Raw genomic sequence first — 17,835 nt, 5'->3', positions numbered from 1 at the left:
GGAGCACGCAGGAGGGTCCATATATCAAAGCAAGAACAGTTTAAGAGTCATAATGTACACACTACCTCTCTATTGTATGACAGTCGTTTTTATTTAAGAAGTTAACCAATCATCTTTTGGATTTTTCTATACAAATTAAAGGCTTGTCATATTTCGACCTTAAAAAGTAAACGTTTACTAGCGATCTGTAACTCACCATGTCTAGCTATTATTAGTTAAACTAAACTAGCCAATAAAACAGAAACGAAACTTGTAGTTAAAAGTAGCTTTCTAGAAATCTTGCTTGCGATACAAACAGTGTGTCAAGCATTTCTAGAAATGCTTGCTTTTCTTTTTGTGACAATTTTTTTTAGGAGGGGGACCACTATTTGTTTAGCGCGCCCTCTGTTGACAAAAACCCAACAAATTAAAGTCAACTCCTATTTGGAACAAACAACACACTTAGTTTCCAAGAAATAATTCTTTTATTGACTCAGAATTTCATAAATTGATTAAGTGTGAAGTGAAACACAATTCTGTTGAAATTTGGGAGAAGTAGTGAAATTACCAATATAATACAACCAAAAGAATATAGTATTTTAAGCGCGAAAAACGCACCTCGAATTGAAGTCAACTTTCATTGAATGACAACAATGTACTTGGTTTTCGGACAACTCGAGAAATGCCAGTTGTAACAAAATGAAATTTCTTCCAATTATCGTCCGTCTTATATCTAAAACACAAGTCTGTTGATTATCGAGAGAAATTGTTAAATAATTAAAATGATATAACCAATACATTGTGGTATGCGCAAAAAATACAACCATGCAGCTCATTGAAATTTGTGAAAAACTGTTTCCTTGTGTACTACCCCGTGTACTGACACAACAAATATTTAACGAAATGAAGAACAGCGAAATATCAAAATATTCTTGCAACTTTTGGTGCTCAAACCTGCTGCAACATAGGGTTTCTGATGACATCTCACTTTCGCACATGAATATGGAAATTTGCATTAGCATAAAAAAACCCAAAGGCACCAAACACCCTTGTAAAAGGTGCATTTTTAATGATTGCATTAAAAACTTACATTGCATGAGCGCTTTAAGGTATAATGCAACATAACATAATACAATGGGCACAACATGATCGATCACACTACAATCGTGAGATACAAACATGATGTATTTGGATTAATGGAACCAGAATGCAATCCATACATCTACTCCATTCTTGCAAAAAGAGAATTGTCCAGTTTTTGAAAGTATTAATGTGTGATAAGAGAAAAGAAAACTGATAATGCTAAACAACATAATCTGCTCATGAGAAATTTTTAAATTTTTGAGTAACTTATCTTGCAATTGAAAGAATGTCATGAATATAGTCAAACATTCGACGTTTTTGCATTCTGCAAAATATACATTTGACATCACACTTAATTTCATCCAAATTATGTCAAAAGTGTCTTACCCACATTTTGGTAGTTCAGTGAGAACAAATATCTCGCTGAATACAGTTGTCCAATGAAACCTCCTTTCCCCTTCAACAGTTACTGCATCACTTGTATAGTACTAAAAAGTGATCTTCACACAAATCGTAGCACCAAAGTTTTTACACAAAATATAATCAATATATAAAATAATCATGTTTCTTTAAAACAAAAATACAATCTTATTTACACTACTGACGGTGTTGTTACATTATTCTATAGTTGGTGGTTGGTTTTCAACGTTTTTACACTAATACCATAATTTTCAGACCAACCAATCTTAAAAAATATAATTGTATTCACAAAAATGTACATGTATCATCAGTTGTTGGATTAATCCCCCTAAAAACGCACTAATTGTTATAACGTTATACGTAAACACAATTGTTGTCGGGTCAACAAGTTTGAACTTCACGGTGAAGGAAATGGACCAAACCACCCATGCAGCCTCAGTGTTTGATAAGAAATCAACGAGTACCATGCATCACCTGTGTATCGACTATATTTCCTTGCACACGTGTACAGATTCGAGGCCTATCATAATTTTGTTTGCAGACAATGTTTGCTCAAAATGTTTGCAGATGCACAATCGGCAGATCATTTATACACTCTAAAAAGTCCCGGGTCAGATTGGACCCGAATCCGGGTCAGATTTGACATGATACGCCTCCGGCTCAAAATGACACTTCTGTGAGTCACCTTTGCAGTTATGTGACGCAGATAATTGTCATTTTGACACAGATGATGGCCGTTTGATCAGGAAAGTGTCATTTTGACCCAAAAGAGTGTCAGGTCCAATTTGACCCGAATTTGGGGGGGGGGGGGTGTCAGATCTGACCCTTGGACTTTTATGAGAGCAGCTCCAACTTGGATAACAAACTATAGGGTGACCAGCTAAATGAGTTAATTGTCTTACACGCTGCGTGACTTTGCTGACGATCTTAATCGAGAATGTGTTACGGCGTTTATGTCTGAATTTACAAACAGGCATCCTAGAATGACACATTTTTTAATGATCTGTTTTGTTCTTTGGAATTTGCACAAGTCCCTGATTTCATACACAAGTTTAAAATTTTGAAAGTTTTGCCAAATTTCTCAGCCTAAACAAGTTGGTGTGTAAATATCAACTTCACATCTTTTGATGAATATTGCCTAATCGCATTTTAGAAGGTCTTTTTTAACTAAGAAACTGGGGGAAAGGCGTTGACCATCTTGTAACCATGTGTTTGCTCAACGGGCTGCAGGTGAATTAATTTGTGGTCTTCCGAAGACTTAAAATGGGACCAGACATCCAAAACAGAAATTGATTCAAGTTTGAAGCAAAATTGACAACCTATTTCAAATACATGCCGAAAAAACCGAAGGCGGAACTGAAAAGATTAGACCTAGCGGTTTAAAACACTCTAAAAACGTCTGGGTCAGATTGACCCAGAATCTGAATCTATATCTGCCCAGTCCTTTTCCGGGTCAACAATGACACTTTCCGGGTCAAAAATGACATTTGTCTATACATTCATTTTGACCAAGAAAAGTGTCATTTTTGACCGAAAAAGGACTGGGCAGATATAGATTAGATTCTGGGTCAATCTGACCCAGGACTTTTAGACGAAGTAGGTGGCTGGACATCTTGGACTGGCTACATGTTTGTTCTTTGCCATGTGCGTGACACCACGTGCGAAATGTGTCTTCATTTAATACAAGGAACAATTGAAAGTGGAACTGAAAAGATTAGACCTCGCGGTAGGTGGTTGGACATCTTGGACGAACTACGCGTTAATGTTAATGCCATGTGCGTGACACCGCGCACGAAATGTGTCTTCACTTACAAAAAGTAAGAATACTTATGCGGCAAAAGGAGAGCAAAGCATCGAAATTCGCCAAGTTGCATAAAATTACAATATTTTTGATTTCGAAAATGGCCGTTGAGTGTTTTTCGTTTCGGAAATTTTCATTTTAATTCGATATAACAAAAGTTTAATTTCGTTCTGTTATTTTGGATGAGCCAACTCAATGGTATCGGACTCTCGTTGTTTGCACATTGAAACATAGAGTATTGTTTGAATACTTCATGGAGGAGGTGATATGCATCTCAACTTTGAGCACTCTAATTAGCTGCATTGTGGACAACTGAAACTTTAAATTCGCCAATTTTTCGCTTTTCTGTCGGCATTCAAATTAATGGCCTGTTGATGGGCAATTCAAAGCTTGAAAACAAACTAATCACAATTGGGTAATTACAGTAAACTCATTTGTTTTAATGTGTGTCCAATCCTTATTCACCAATTTAGGACAGTGTGCATTGCTAAAACATGTTAAACATTAATTGAATGACCAAAAATGCTACCAGAAATGACCAACTTCAACGAATTTAACACTTCGCAACCTGTATGGGCTACAAGATAATAGACCTTTTTATGTGCCCAACCAAAAACAAAACTCGTAACCAACTCAGTTGGGGTAAAAACAATCCCATCGTAAAATTTCACCCAATATTTGGCTGACTGACACATCAAAAGCTTCAAGCATTTTGTGCGTCAGTATTGATTCAATTCACAAGGGATTGACCAAAGGTTTCACAAACTTTGCCTAATTTGGGTTATTCGCATTTTCCAAATGTATCATTAGGCCTACCCAACGTTTTACATGAAACGAAATAGAGTTTAAGTTTTCACGTGACCCCGGAGCGACGGAAAGTTGGACAATAACCCATCCAAATCAAAAAATACCCAGTTGCCGTTAAGGTTCAAGTCTGTCAGTCCGCGCATGTCACGTACAGCCGCGGCAATGTGTTTCATGTCCGTCTCATTCAAATGGCAATAGGTCAGGTCCAGCCTATTTAAGTGTTTCATTTTTGGCAGTTCCTTGGCCCACAACAAAGCCGAGGAGGCCAATGTCCCGTTGAAAGTAAGACCCAAGTCAGTTAGTTCGGGCATGTCACCTACAGCCGAGGCAATGTGTTCAATGTCTGTCGTTTCCAAATTGGAGCCGCCCAGGTCCAGCCTCCTTAAGTGCGTCATTTTCGGCAATTGCTTGGCAGACCCAGCCGATCCGCCCAATCGGCGGTTGCCATACAGGATCAAGTCAGTCAGGTTGGACATGTCACCTACAGCCGAGGCAATGTATTCAAAGTCTTTCCACGTCAAATTGCATTTGCTGAGGTTCAGCCTTTTTAAGTGCTGCGTTATTGGAGTCGGCATTTCTTTGTTCCACGAGTCAGCCGATCCGCTCAATGTCTGGTTTTCATCAAGGATCAAGTCAGTCAGATTTGGCATGTCACCTACAGCCAAAGCTATGTGTTTAATATCTGTTCCCTGTAGTTCGCAGCTTTTTATTTGAAGTTTTTCTAGGCTTGCCAAGTGTTTGATATGAGGGGCCCACTCTACAGCTCTACCTCCCAGTGTATTGTCATCCTCTATGTCAAGACGGGTCAAGCTTTGGCTGCATACCGACGACGTGGTTTTCTCAAGATCGCCCTTCGCTAAATGACATTGCTTAAGCCTCAAATCCTTGAGGTTTTCCATGTAACCCAGGGCGACAGCTAAATCACTGACCGGATATCGAGTCACGCGAAAAACCTGAATAGTCTCAACGCGTGCCAGTTGTTCTGTGCGGCTGTCTGACCTACAGATGACTTCAAGAAGGTATGTGAGACTGCGAAATTCATTACTGTTACCCACAGTGATATTTGATGGGATATGCGAGTCGCTGGTGAGACACCGTGGGGCCCTTGCTGATTGGCTTTCAAAGAAGCAGTTTCGACATATCGCCTGCACTATATCTGATTGGTACCTGGACTCATCTTTATTGAACTTACGGTCAAGCAAGTTTACGATGTCCGTCATGCACTTCTCATTGTCACCACAACAAAAACGAACGAGAAACTCATTTGAAACGACGCCGTCAATTGTCTGACAAAGTTGCCCTAAAGTGTTTTCAAATTTTTGAGATGGTACAACTTTGCACAACATACGCTTTAAAAGTCCCTGGTTCGACATACGTGTACTCAGTAAGTATCTCGCAGCACAGTATTCCTGCATGGTCCTGTGCATGAACTGTATATTGTTGTGGGATTCAAGATTTTTGATAACTCTCTGCTGTGTTAGGATGCCCGCTTTTAGTGCTAAGTCCAGTGACTTTGGTTCAAACTCGTCTTTTTGAAATGAGAATTTCTGGTTGGCATCCATGAGTCCACGAAGCGCAGTTTGTCCAATTGCATTCAATGTTTTTGATACGTTTGGATCCGGAACTCTCTTCTTGACTTCGCCTTTTCTTGTGAACATGTAATTAACTGCCTTAGCGAAGAGGCGTGAAGTTGTTTCTGGGAGTTGTTGACTCTCCCTCCACAATAAGCACATAAGAAGTAGCAACATCGGATTTGTAGCAAAATCACGCAGCGTGTTTGACTTTCCGATGGTTTGGATTAGTGCTTTGCCAATATCAAGATCCGTTTTTTCATAGAATTTCCGAACGTATTCCTTAACATCGTCGTCGGTAAACCCCAGAACCTCCACGTGTGTGCAAGGATTTTGGACAAGTGATGTTGACATCAGTGTCTCAAGACGAGAGGGGCGCGTTGATACACAGATGCAACATTGACGGTATTTTCTTCTATTGAGTGCTTTTAGGATAGAACCGAATGAGTCTGCATCGAGTGTTTTGGTCTCCATTTCATCAAACCCATCCAAAAGAACCAAGACCTCATTTTGGTTGGCTCGGATGAATTTATCAAGCTGATCTTTTGCTATTCCCGAATCTTCGTCTATAAGTTGATCTAAAATGGAATCAACAAGATCGGATTCCTGGAACAGAGCACACATCTTTAAAAGAAAGACAAGCTTGAATCTTTTAAGGAATTCGTTTTCCCCCTCAGTCCAATCAAATGCAATCTTATCAAAAATGGTTGACTTCCCGACTCCTCCCATACCAAAGAAAATGAGGCGTTCGATGAGTTCCCCAGTTTTTGTCCTTAATCTGAATATTTTTGCATACTCTGTTGAGTTTACAGATTCTCCTTTCTGGCCAGTTACAACTGCTACCCCTTCCAGCGTTTCTAACTGTACTTTAGTGTATATACCAGCTATGTGCATTTGGTCATTATCAACCCCAGGCAACAACTGCACGTAGCTGCCTGTTGTTGTATAAACTCCTTTCAAAATGTCCCTAGTCTTGTTACCAGCTTCTTGGCAGGGATCCGTCAACCTTGGTTCTTGGTCTGGTCTCTGACTATGCTGAGGTCTAGGTGCAGGCACTCCTATTCAGATCAAAACAAGCAACACGTATTTTTCAATAAAACAATATTTCTGAAAAGGACTGGAAAATCTTCATTTACGGAGAAAAACTTGTGCAGTGCACGAATACATTTGCCAAAAATAAATAAAAAAATATTTTGGATTCTGTACTGCTGTCAGACGCAAACTTGTCAAATGTTGCCATATAGTGCTTTCACCTTTTTACACCGACAAAATAAGACAAAAAACTGGTAACTGCAGGTGTACAAAAATATTGATTGGAAATCTCTCTCCCAAGATAGATTAACAGCATTAATCTGTGTGGTAATCACTACACTCAGAATCACACATATCTGTTTCCTTCAATTCTGACTTAAAATAAGTTGAAGTCCATCGCAATGTTCGAATCTATAAAACAAAATTCCCTTTGCTCTGCAACTCACGCCACCAACCATGGTTATTCAATTTTGCCTCCAACAGTCCCATTTTATTCCATTCATTTATGCAAAATGAACGTGCGACTTCAATAAAGCTTTATTAGCCTTGTTTTTTAAATGTGACACACACAACAGGGGGCGCTATTTGGCGTGGGTATATAGGGATGCACACAAAGTACATGTATAAAAATTCCCATAGACACCAGTGATACATCTCCATACTTCAAAATTCTTTTACAAATGCTCAGAACTTTCACACAGGTGTTCAGGCTGAACAGAAAATGATGTTCAACCCGTCAACTGTCAGTTTCTTTTCAATTTTTGGTGGGTTGACTATTGACTTTTGAGAAATTCTCACACAAAGACCACCCCTAAAACGAACGATGTTTCCCCGGACAAGTAATCATTTTGAAAGAGGAACCCTCCATAAGATGGCTATAATAGATCCAACTGCATCCAAAGTGCACAGAATTGGAATACCCAAGTCCAGGCCAGAGGTACAGTGCCACATGTCTTCAATTCCCCAATTCTATGGCTCTCAAAACTCTCTATTATAGAATAATTTGAGTGAATATCCTTTATTTATGACCTCTGCGGACGAATTTTTGGTCCATTTATTGTGGTGTACCCATAAAGGAACAAATTTAAACTTTTTACAAGACTTTACCCACTAGAAATAGCGCCTTCCTATTATGTCCACAACGAACTGGCTTATACATGTAGATGAATAAAAAAATAGGCGACTCTCTAGCAGAACTGCCCATACATCTGCCTTTTGTGTCCACGTTTATGTAGTAAATATACCAACCACCCCACAAAAATATCAGTATTTGATCTAAGACCTCAAACTACTTTTACCATAACAAACAAAATTATATTTACCTGGTCCTTCCAACGGGAAGCTGTAAGTGATATTAACCGCGTTTGAACCAACAATGATAGGGCTGTAACCGCTGACTGTGCCGATGTTTCCGATGGTTCCAGTTCGTTGTGGGGAATCTACAATCACAAGCAAGAATTAACATACCATTTAAAAGGGGCTGATCAAAAAGATGTATTACTCGAAATTTCATCTCTGGTTGTCATATGTGCTTGAAAAGCTGTGACTCATAATGGGGTGAGGTAGGTTGGCAAGTTAATTGGAGGTGTATTGTATGCCCCCCTCCCTCGTAAATTGAGCCCAAGTGGTCTAGCTACTACTCGCCTGTTGCAGCTGAGGGGTTGGGTACATACTCCTGTTGCGTTGTGGTAGCATCAGTCCGTTGCAATTGGCAGGCTTCTTCAGATTGTTGCATCGTGGTAGGGACATCAGTCCGTTGGCATGCTGCTTCAGATTGTTGCATCGTGGTAGGGACATCAGTCCGTTGGTAGGCTGCTTCAGATTGTTGCATCGTGGTAGGGACATCAGTCCGTTGGTATACTGCTTCAGATTGTTGCATCGTGGTAGGGACATCAGTCCGTTGGCAGGCTGCTTCAGATTGTTGCATCGTGGTAGGGACATCAGTCCGTTGGCAGGCTGCTTCAGATTGTTGCATCGTGGTAGGGACATCAGTCCGTTGGCATGCTGCTTCAGATTGTTGCATCGTGGTAGGGACATCAGTCCGTTGGTAGGCTGCTTCAGATTGTTGCATCGTGGTAGGGACATCAGTCCGTTGGTAGGCTGCTTCAGATTGTTGCATCGTGGTAGGGACATCAGTCCGTTGGTAGGCTGCTTCAGATTGTTGCATCGTGGTAGGGACATCAGTCCGTTGGTAGGCTGCTTCAGATTGTTGCATCGTGGTAGGGACATCAGTCCGTTGGCATGCTGCTTCAGATTGTTGCATCGTGGTACTTTGGATCACCCGGCTGCAAACGGAAATCTTACATGTTAATGATTAGGCTGATGAGAAGCTGTGCGACTTTTTGTTCTTAGGTAAACATGTAACTAATTTTACTAAGCTTTTAAATGTATGTATACACCCAAGACTGCTGAAAAAAAAAACCAAGGCGAGACAATCGTTGTCGAGTTGGTCCCGGAGTGAATACACTATTGATTTAGAATGGCTTCAAAGTTCGTAGAGTAAGTTGTCGTGGTCACATGACGGAAACGGACAATTACCTCTCTCGCCGTTCGCATGGAGACTTAACTTACGTAAATACATGAAGGAAATGGCGCCAGACTAATGCACGTGTGGCATAGATGGTACGTGACACGAAGCTTCGTAAATCTTCCCCAAAGACCAGAGTAAATCACAACTCACAAGTGACCGTCACAAGTGAGATAGGAAAAATATGCAACAGTAAATCTTCTTAATGGGTAACTCGGCGTTTGCTATAATCCATGAAACTGAAAGAAAAGGAAGAAATGAGCAATGGCTGTAGCCAAACTTACAGTTAAGTTCAGAGCGGGTTGATTCACAGACATCCAAGACAACACTGACGCACTGCAGATGCTACGCCCACCGATCTTATGACCACTTGACGGAACTACATTAATACAAATTAATCTCTGGTTCAATGTACTTATATGGCGTTGACTCAAACTTTGCGAGCTAATGATTCACAAGCAGTTTCGACATTTTACCGTATGCCAGCAGATTGCACGAAATAAAACAAAACAAATGCATTTTCATTTTTTTTTTCAAACTAGTCCTAATAAATCTATAACAATCATAGTATATAAGCTGTTTTATTTTAAAATCCTGGCAAATCGCGTATCGATATACCACTACATTTTTCCCCGGTAGACCTACACAGATACATCCACAGGGCCCAATGTCATAGCGCTGCTAAACAGTAAGCAGACAGGTTTTGCTTACTATAACAGAAAATCATGCTGAGCACTGCACGGCGTTTTTTTTCTATTGCTTGTATGTCACTGATTTAAGCAACTTTTTCCTCCGTGGTTAAGCGCGCTTTCGCTGTGCTTACTGCTTACGGTCTCTATGAACTAGATCTAGGCTCGGTAAGCACAAAAGTCGGCTGCTAAGCAGCGCTATGAAGTTGGGCCCTGGGGTTTCCACAAAGTGTTTCTAAGTTCCCACTGAAGTGTTTTGTTTTGGTATGCTGTGATGCAAAGATGTACAAAGGTGACGAGTCCGTGGGTGACTTTCCTTATCAAATGACGCGATTCCAAATGTTTACAAGTGTTATTCGTAGCTCTGCATTTACTCTATGAAGTTCAATTCACCTTTGAGCCTTTAGTCAATATGTAGGCCTACGCGTATAGGCCTATACAGCTTGCTATAATACAACATGAAAATACGGCAATGGCATAAATTGAACTGGTATTGGCCTGGAGATATTACATTACCAGCATTATGAGAAACTAGAATTAAACACGATGATTAAAAACTATTTGATCAATTATTGCTACAACAAATATGTTGCAAAAGAAAAGGAAAGTACTTTACCCTCATGTCGTCTTTCAACTTTCTCTTCCGGCAGCAATCCCTGACGCTTTCACCTAGAAGTCAAGTCGCAGATTAAAAGCTCTGAAGTTTGGCACCTTCAGTAGGAGGTCATGTGCTTTGCCCACTACGCATGCCCCACGTACCCCCTACACACAGAGGAATTTTAAGCTTGTCTTTGAAAATAGGAATATCAATGAAAGTCTCTTAAAGATAATTATCAACCCACTAACAAGTACAATGTGCCTTTGCGCTACTTACTTCTTTTGTTACATTTGCCTTCTGTAATTACTTGTATGTTTTCGACATCACCCCTATTTAGCTGTACAGTTCAACCCACAACCCAACCACACCCGCCTCTTTTACAACTTGTTTATCTATTTTCCGTTCAAAATCTAGTCACTCCCAGGTACAACATTTTGACTTATAGTTTAGTTGTATGTGATTCTTGAGACCCCCCCCCCCCCCAGCGAAGTTGTAGTGCCATCATTGCTCCGGCCTTGTTTTGTCTCCACCCAACCCATGTTATCATGGTTATCAACAGTAAGCACAAAACTTTTGCTTACTAGCAGAAAATCATGCTGAGCACTATTTCCCGGCGTGGACGTGCTAATGGCTGCGCACGAATATTATTGTTACGTCGCTGATTTCAGCAACGTTTTCCTTCATGGTTAAGCGTGCTTTCGCTGTGCTTGCTGCTTACTATCTCTATGAAAGATACGGCTCGGTAAGCACAACATCGGCTGATAAGTAGCGCTATGGAATTGGTCCCTGGGTTTTCCCAAAAGTGTTCCTAAGTTCCCACTGAAGTGTTTTGTTTTGGTGTTCGTGCCGTACGTGATGCTGGCTCATGCCATATTTTCAATGGGGAGCCCCAATAAAATCCTGAAATCAATCACACTGTATTAACTAATGCACCCTTGTCACGGCTATTTCTTCTTTAGGGGGAGACCGTTCGCATGTACATCACAATCCTTCTTTTTGCTAACGCAATTTTTTTTACGGAATTTTTTTTTTTGGGGGGGATAGACAATTTTTTTTTGGGGGGGGGGGCTACAGCCCCCCTAGCCCCCCCCCCCCCCCCCCCGTAGAACCGCGCCTGATCAACCCACTGACAAGTGACTAAGCGTTACCAACACCTTTTGTTGAACTTGTTTTCTGTAGGCTCGGCACCCTCTACCGTGTTCAACCACTTCACCCAGCCTTACCCGCATCCTTTATAAAATAATGTAAATCGATTGTCTGTTCAAACTCAAGTCCTGTACAACACTTTGTCTTGGTTTAGTCGTATGTGATTCTGCAGGATCCCTCCCCCGTGAAGTTGTAGTGTTCAAAATTGCTCCACCGCTGTTTTGTTTTCACCCCAACCATGTTATCATGGTTATCAACAGTAAGCAAAACACTTTTGCTTAATACTAGCAGAAAATCATGCTGAGCAATGTTTCACTGCGTGGACGTGCTATCGGCTGCGCAGGCAAATACGTCAGTGATTCAAGCACATTTTTCCTCTGTTGTTAAGCGTGCTTTGCTGTGCTTACTGCTGACTGTCTCTAAGAAATAGATGTAGCCTTAGTATTAAGCACAAAATAGGCTGTTAAGCAGCGCTATGAAATTGGGCCCTGGATTTTCCCAAAAGTGTTCCTAAGTTCCCACTGAAGTGTTTTGTTTTGGTCTGCTGTGCTGCAAAGATGTACAAAGTTTACGAGTCAGTGGGGGACTTTCCTTACCAAATGACGCGATTTCAAGACAGTGTTTACAATTTTATTCTTAGCTCTGCATCCATTCAATGCAAATTAATTCACCTTTGAGCCTTTAGTCAACACGGACGTACGCGTATAGGCCTACATAGCTTGGTATACTACAACATGCAATAGGCCTACGGCAATGGTAAAATGAACTGCAATTGACCTGGAGAAATACCAGCATTATGAGAAACGAGATTCAAACACAATAATTAAAAACGGATTGATTGCTATTGCTACAAATATGTTGCAAAAGAACAGAAAAGTACTTAATTTTAATGTTATCCCTCAACTTTCTCTTCCGGCATTTAAGCCCTTATGTTTTCACCAAGAAATCAAGTCGCAGATTGAAATGTCTACAGTTTGATAAGTCCAGCTCAATAAAGGGTTTCAAGAGAACTGTATGTCACGGGGGCACATTCAGAGTGACCAAATGCTACCCCATCGAAGGCGTCGAGTGTAAAAAAACCCCCCAAAATCTTCCCCACCCCAAGGGCATTAATAACACAACCCAATCCCCATACACAAATTACACAAAATTACACAAACTCAAATTTAAGATACTGAAAGAAAATGGCAGAAATGCAAAACATTCACTCGGTTTAAAGTATTCATTTTGAAGCCTTCCGCCCTTAAAATTTAGAGAAACAGAGTTTTTACCTTGTTCATATGAAATTACAATTATCACTAAAAGTCTCTTCAAGATATTCAACCTACTAACAAGTACAATGTGATCAACTTGACAACTTCTTTTTATCGTTATCGTAATTTCTTCGCACGATGGGAGACATCGGACATTAGGGGGACATTTGCATGGCTCCCTAATGTCACAGCCCCCTTTGGAGGCAAAATTTTACCGTTGCAATTAGATTATATTGTTGCTTGTGGTCTAATTAGTAAACATACCGAAATTCGTGGGAAATGAATGGCTTTATGTATAGAGCGCCCTCATCGGGGACACTCTTTATTTCTCTGTAACATTCATGAGTTCATGTAGACACTTCATACATTGAAACTGTATTTAGAAAACAAATTATGGCCTAGTTAAGAACTCAAACATTTAAATACAGCAGAACCAAAAGAATTGTAAAGAATAACCAAAGTTTTGCTTGGGATGAAGCAATTTAAGTGATTCATTATACCCAATAGTTTTAGATATCTTGCTCGAAATTTCACTAATGTGTTTCTTTCACGTAAGATTTTCATGTCTGCCACACCGAGGAATTGGGGAGTCGTGAAACAATTTTAAGTTTACATCATTCGAGACCAGTGGAACAGATTGAGTATATTTTTTTGTCTGGGGGAAAATATCATACTACTACAAGCCACCACAAGAGGGCGCACGCCATTAACGAGCAGCTGCACCTAAAGTACCCTTTCGAAATAAACGGTCAAATATCTGTTATCCATCATCACTTGATAAGACAATGAAATATGAGCAAAACATAGATGCCACGTTAATCCTTTTTTTTTCAATTGGAGCGAGATGTTTTTAACGATCCTATTAAATATATGCACACTAGCTAGTATCAGCCATGTAGACATATAAAAAATATATATGGTATCAGCGTGCATGTGCAGAATTACATAGCGCCACCAAGCGAGCCCGTGCTTAGCATTAGCAACAATACTATTAAGGAACTTCATAGAAACTACAAGTTTCTCTTTCAAAGATTTTTTGAACGCCACCTCCATCTCGTTTTGTTTCACTACAAAAAAAATATTTTTCATTATTTCAAAACTGTATGTATAGAAAAGTGTTTTGATTGACAGCTAACTGATAGGTTTAGGCCTATTTCAGTCATATTTGTTCAATAAGGATTGTTTTTGTTCACAAGCAGCACACAGTGAAAACCCTATAAAAGGCTTACCTGGCTTGACCACGGACCACTCAACTGACCGCAGATTGACAGCAGACCAGCACAGAGAGACTGGCGACCATTCAGGTGGCGACCACAGGCCAACGAGTTTGGGCGGCTTTTCCCAACACCCTGGGCCAGACCTGGTATGGTAAACGTGTAAGGAAGGTGGTAATTTGGAAATTTTACGCAAAAGCAGGACAGAGTTAGGTTTGGTTGAGGCACATCCGAAAATGGATGACACTACCAATGTAACGAGAGCGTAACTAATATCCACCTTTGCTATCTCCATGCGGGGAGTCAGCTCGGTGCAGTGGTACTTTCCTTGTCTTCCACCTCTTAGGCTCGGGTTCGATACCCACCCAAACCCCATGTGGGTTACATTTTCTGCTTTGCCCGATACTGTGCTTAGGTTTCCTTGAAGTAATTATCCTTCTCCGAGAGTTTTCCGTGAAGAGTTAAAGCTGCATCTCACGTGGCCTCGCAGTTCAGGATGCAATTTTTGTGTGTGTGCTAATAAGCAGCATGGATAGGGTGATAACCAAGTGACAAAAATTCCAATCTTGATTTGAATTTCGGCTACCAAACCGACCTTTCCACACATGTTTGTATCATGGCGGGGTGGCTTACTAATACGGAGGACGTCCAGTAGTTAAGCCACATTGATGGGGCTAATAGAGTTGTAGCGCCCGCACTTCAAATTCCTTGATGTAATCTTCAGTCTACGAAGTATAAGTAACACATCGAATCGCTGCACAAATCCTCTGTGTTATTAAACTCAGTGTTAACAGGCAGATTCAGTAACACTCCACTGCGCCCTGCAGTGACTCTCTGTGTGACACAGTTACTTTCACTTCAAACTTACCTGCGGGGTTTTTAAGGGTTTTTCATTTCACTCTGAATAGTGACTTCGCACTAGGAGGGTTAATAAGACCTTACCTTATCTCGTTCCAGATACTCGGACATTGAGAAGGACGATGAGTTCCAATTTTGTTCAACTTGCAATGACTGGGGACAAAACACTTCCTCGTGCGTTCGACACACAACTTGAAAAGATGGCGGTAATACCCACAATGCTTTGGGAAGTCTGCGTTGTCACGAGAGGGCGTCCATACTGACAGTGCGAGCCGTATAAGCAGCTTACGATCAAATTGTTTTTTTTTTAACAAACAATATGAATTTTACTAGAACGAGAAATACAGAGGAATACCTGCTTTTCTCAATGTGACAAAAACTCTTAAGGAGGGGACCATAGAAGGGGACCACTATTTTTGTATCTCGCCCTCTGCTGACCAAAACAAACAACAAATTAAAATCAACTTAATATGGAAAAAAAACACACTCAGTTACCAAACGATAACTAAAAAAAAAATTGTTTTATTGACTCCAAATTTTACAAATTAATTAAGTGTGATGTGTAACACAATTCTCTTGAAAAAGGGAGAAGAAGTCAAATAACAAAAGTTATATAATCAAAAGAAAATAGGGTTTAAGCGCCAAAACGCAACCCGAATTGACTCAACTTTCACGGTATGAAAACAATGTACTTGGTTTCTGGACGACAACGACCTGTTGTAACTAATTGAAATTTCATCCACTTATCGTTCGTCATAATAACACAAGATGGTTGAGTATCGAGAGAAAGTGTAAAATAATTAAAATGATATAACCAAAAAATAGTAGTATGCGCAAAAAATACAATTAGCTCATTGAAAACATTAATGAGTAAAATTTCTCAATGGTGTACTACAATGTACTGACACTGACTTTCCTTTGACAGTGACATTGAATATCAATTCAATGATATTGCTAAAACCATCTACAATACCATTTTCCTCTCACTTTACCGGTTAAAGGTCAGAAGCGTTTAAAAATCAGTCATCTGCGTGATGCTATCCTCATGCTTGACCACACTTGGCTTCAAAACAGTGATCTGGCACCAAGCATTCCTGTTTATTGGACAAAACCGTCAGACAGGTACTGGAGGTGGGGTAGCCTCTTTGTAAGGCACGACATTACATTCACTCGGAGGACTGATCTTGAAAGAAACACATTATACATGGAATCTCTTTTTAAAATCAACATCAGTGGTAGTAGACCTAAAAAGCCCTGGCTGTCCCATGCGGTTCTTGTGTCTTGCAGGAGGAATTAGAAACTACTAACTACTTTATTACTATCTCAGTTGTCCCTACCTTCAGTCAAAACAATTGTAAGACTAATGGCAGCAAACATAATTCATTACAAACAACATGTAAAAACCACTTCGCTACCAAACTAGCTGCAAATAAAAGTAATCTGAAGATGACTTGGAGGATTCTCAAGGATATTATTAGGTCTAAGAATGCTCAAACTAAGCCCTCCTCCCTCAGTCATTCAATCACAACGGCTCCATCATCAACCACCCATCTGACGTTGCTAACAGTTTCAAACAGTACTTTTCTAATTTGGTACCAAAATTGGCTAGTAATAATTTCTCACAACTCTGTCATTCCAAAAGCCCACTTCTTTCATGTCTTCGCATAATACCCACGGTTGTCAAACTATAAGCATTCATAGCAGTATAACTATGCTAGTATTTGTCAACACAAGCTAGGATCTCGTATGATTAATGAAAACTGTGTTTGTACACTTGTTTAAATATAATTAAAAAACCCTTAAAAAACAATACTTTATTTAAAACTGATATCGAGTTATTTCAGCGAGCGGATTAATTAAATGATGAAGTTAATACGAAATCAAATATCATTGCAGTGATATCACATTTGAAAAATTAAAGAAAACAATGCTCATTAGCATTTCATTTCAAAGAAAGCCCTCGACATTTTTAAAAACAAACATGTCAGTGCACATCTCCTGTAACCTATAGTTGTTGCCAATTAACATACACATCAATCCCGTCTAAATGTTAGCTTGTATGAACTCTCTTTTACCTTACAGTGAAACACTCAACATGTAAGAGTTTTCTCATTGTAATGCACAGACTAATCAGTTTTTAAAACAAAGATTTCACGCAACCTCGTTGTAGTAAAAGAGATACTTATACTTTACAAAGGAACAATCGAATGAAATTTGAACGTAATGGCTAATTGACCTAATGACTAGACTCAAGTTACAAGGTAGCATTATACATAGGCTAAATACAGCGATTACAAAGCATGTTAATTTTCACCAAATTCAGATTCTACTGTTGTATATGTTTTATCAAGCTTTGTTCCAAGACGTACTCTTAAAGCTATTCCAACGAAAACATCTTAAAAGCAAATATAATTTTACATTTATATATTTAAGCATGCATTACTAATATTAGACTGTGCCATTGTGTAACCCATTTTGCTTGCACTACATTACAAGTAAATAGTTACTGTTAGTCGAACATGTAGTACATGTAATTTAATGTTTTGAACCACATAATCAATTCAGCTTTTCAGTGTGAACACTAAGCATTTCTCGGTGATAAGCCTACCTTTGATTCTGACATTGGAAAAATACAAAGAAATTACTAAAAGATTAAGTCGCTAGTCATTCCATTATACATTTATACAACAAATACAATATGACTTGTCAATTATAATATTTTTCTTACAAAATGTTTCTCAAGGCTTTGGTTTATATAATTTTGGAATATAATTGCTCATATGTAATTTAAGGCAAAAAGGACTGTACTTTGTTAGAGCAAATTGATTACATAATGGCCCACTAATAAGAAAAGAAT

At 39.5% G+C, this 17,835-nt stretch overlaps 1 protein-coding gene and 1 long non-coding RNA gene across 2 annotated transcripts; both read right to left on the bottom strand.

Moving 5' to 3' along the window:
• Positions 1–4,128: 4,128 nt before the first annotated feature.
• On the bottom strand, positions 4,129–8,485 carry LOC119720292 (protein NLRC5-like). The gene is made up of 3 exons (XM_038189934.1): positions 8,338–8,485; positions 8,016–8,132; positions 4,129–6,719 (listed from the first exon to the last, which is right to left on the bottom strand). The coding sequence occupies exons 1-3, from the start codon at positions 8,474–8,476 to the stop codon at positions 4,129–4,131; spliced, it is 2,847 nt and encodes a 948-aa protein (XP_038045862.1). The 5' UTR covers positions 8,477–8,485.
• A 453-nt stretch (positions 8,486–8,938) lies between these two features.
• On the bottom strand, positions 8,939–10,704 carry LOC119720176. The gene is made up of 3 exons (XR_005270072.1): positions 10,526–10,704; positions 9,505–9,599; positions 8,939–8,978 (listed from the first exon to the last, which is right to left on the bottom strand). It is a non-coding gene; the product is annotated as an uncharacterized LOC119720176 (long non-coding RNA).
• Between the last annotated feature and the right edge of the window lie 7,131 nt (positions 10,705–17,835).

This window comes from Patiria miniata, unplaced genomic scaffold, assembly GCF_015706575.1.
Source record: "Patiria miniata isolate m_02_andy unplaced genomic scaffold, ASM1570657v1 HiC_scaffold_9, whole genome shotgun sequence".
NCBI lineage: Eukaryota > Metazoa > Echinodermata > Asteroidea > Valvatida > Asterinidae > Patiria > Patiria miniata.
The sequence above is the reverse complement of the archived record's forward strand: the minus strand, read 5'-3'. Positions and strand labels throughout refer to the sequence as shown.

Excerpts from the sequence above, each read along its gene's own strand:
- LOC119720292 (XM_038189934.1), bottom strand. The coding sequence starts at position 8,476 with ATGCAACAATCTGAAGCAGCATGCCAACGGACTGATGTCCCTACCACG. Across the intron at positions 8,133-8,337 it reads CAACCCCTCAGCTGCAACAG|ATTCCCCACAACGAACTGGA; the intron begins GCGAGTAGTAGC and ends TTGTGATTGTAG. Across the intron at positions 6,720-8,015 it reads CTTCCCGTTGGAAGGACCAG|GAGTGCCTGCACCTAGACCT; the intron begins GTAAATATAATT and ends TGATCTGAATAG.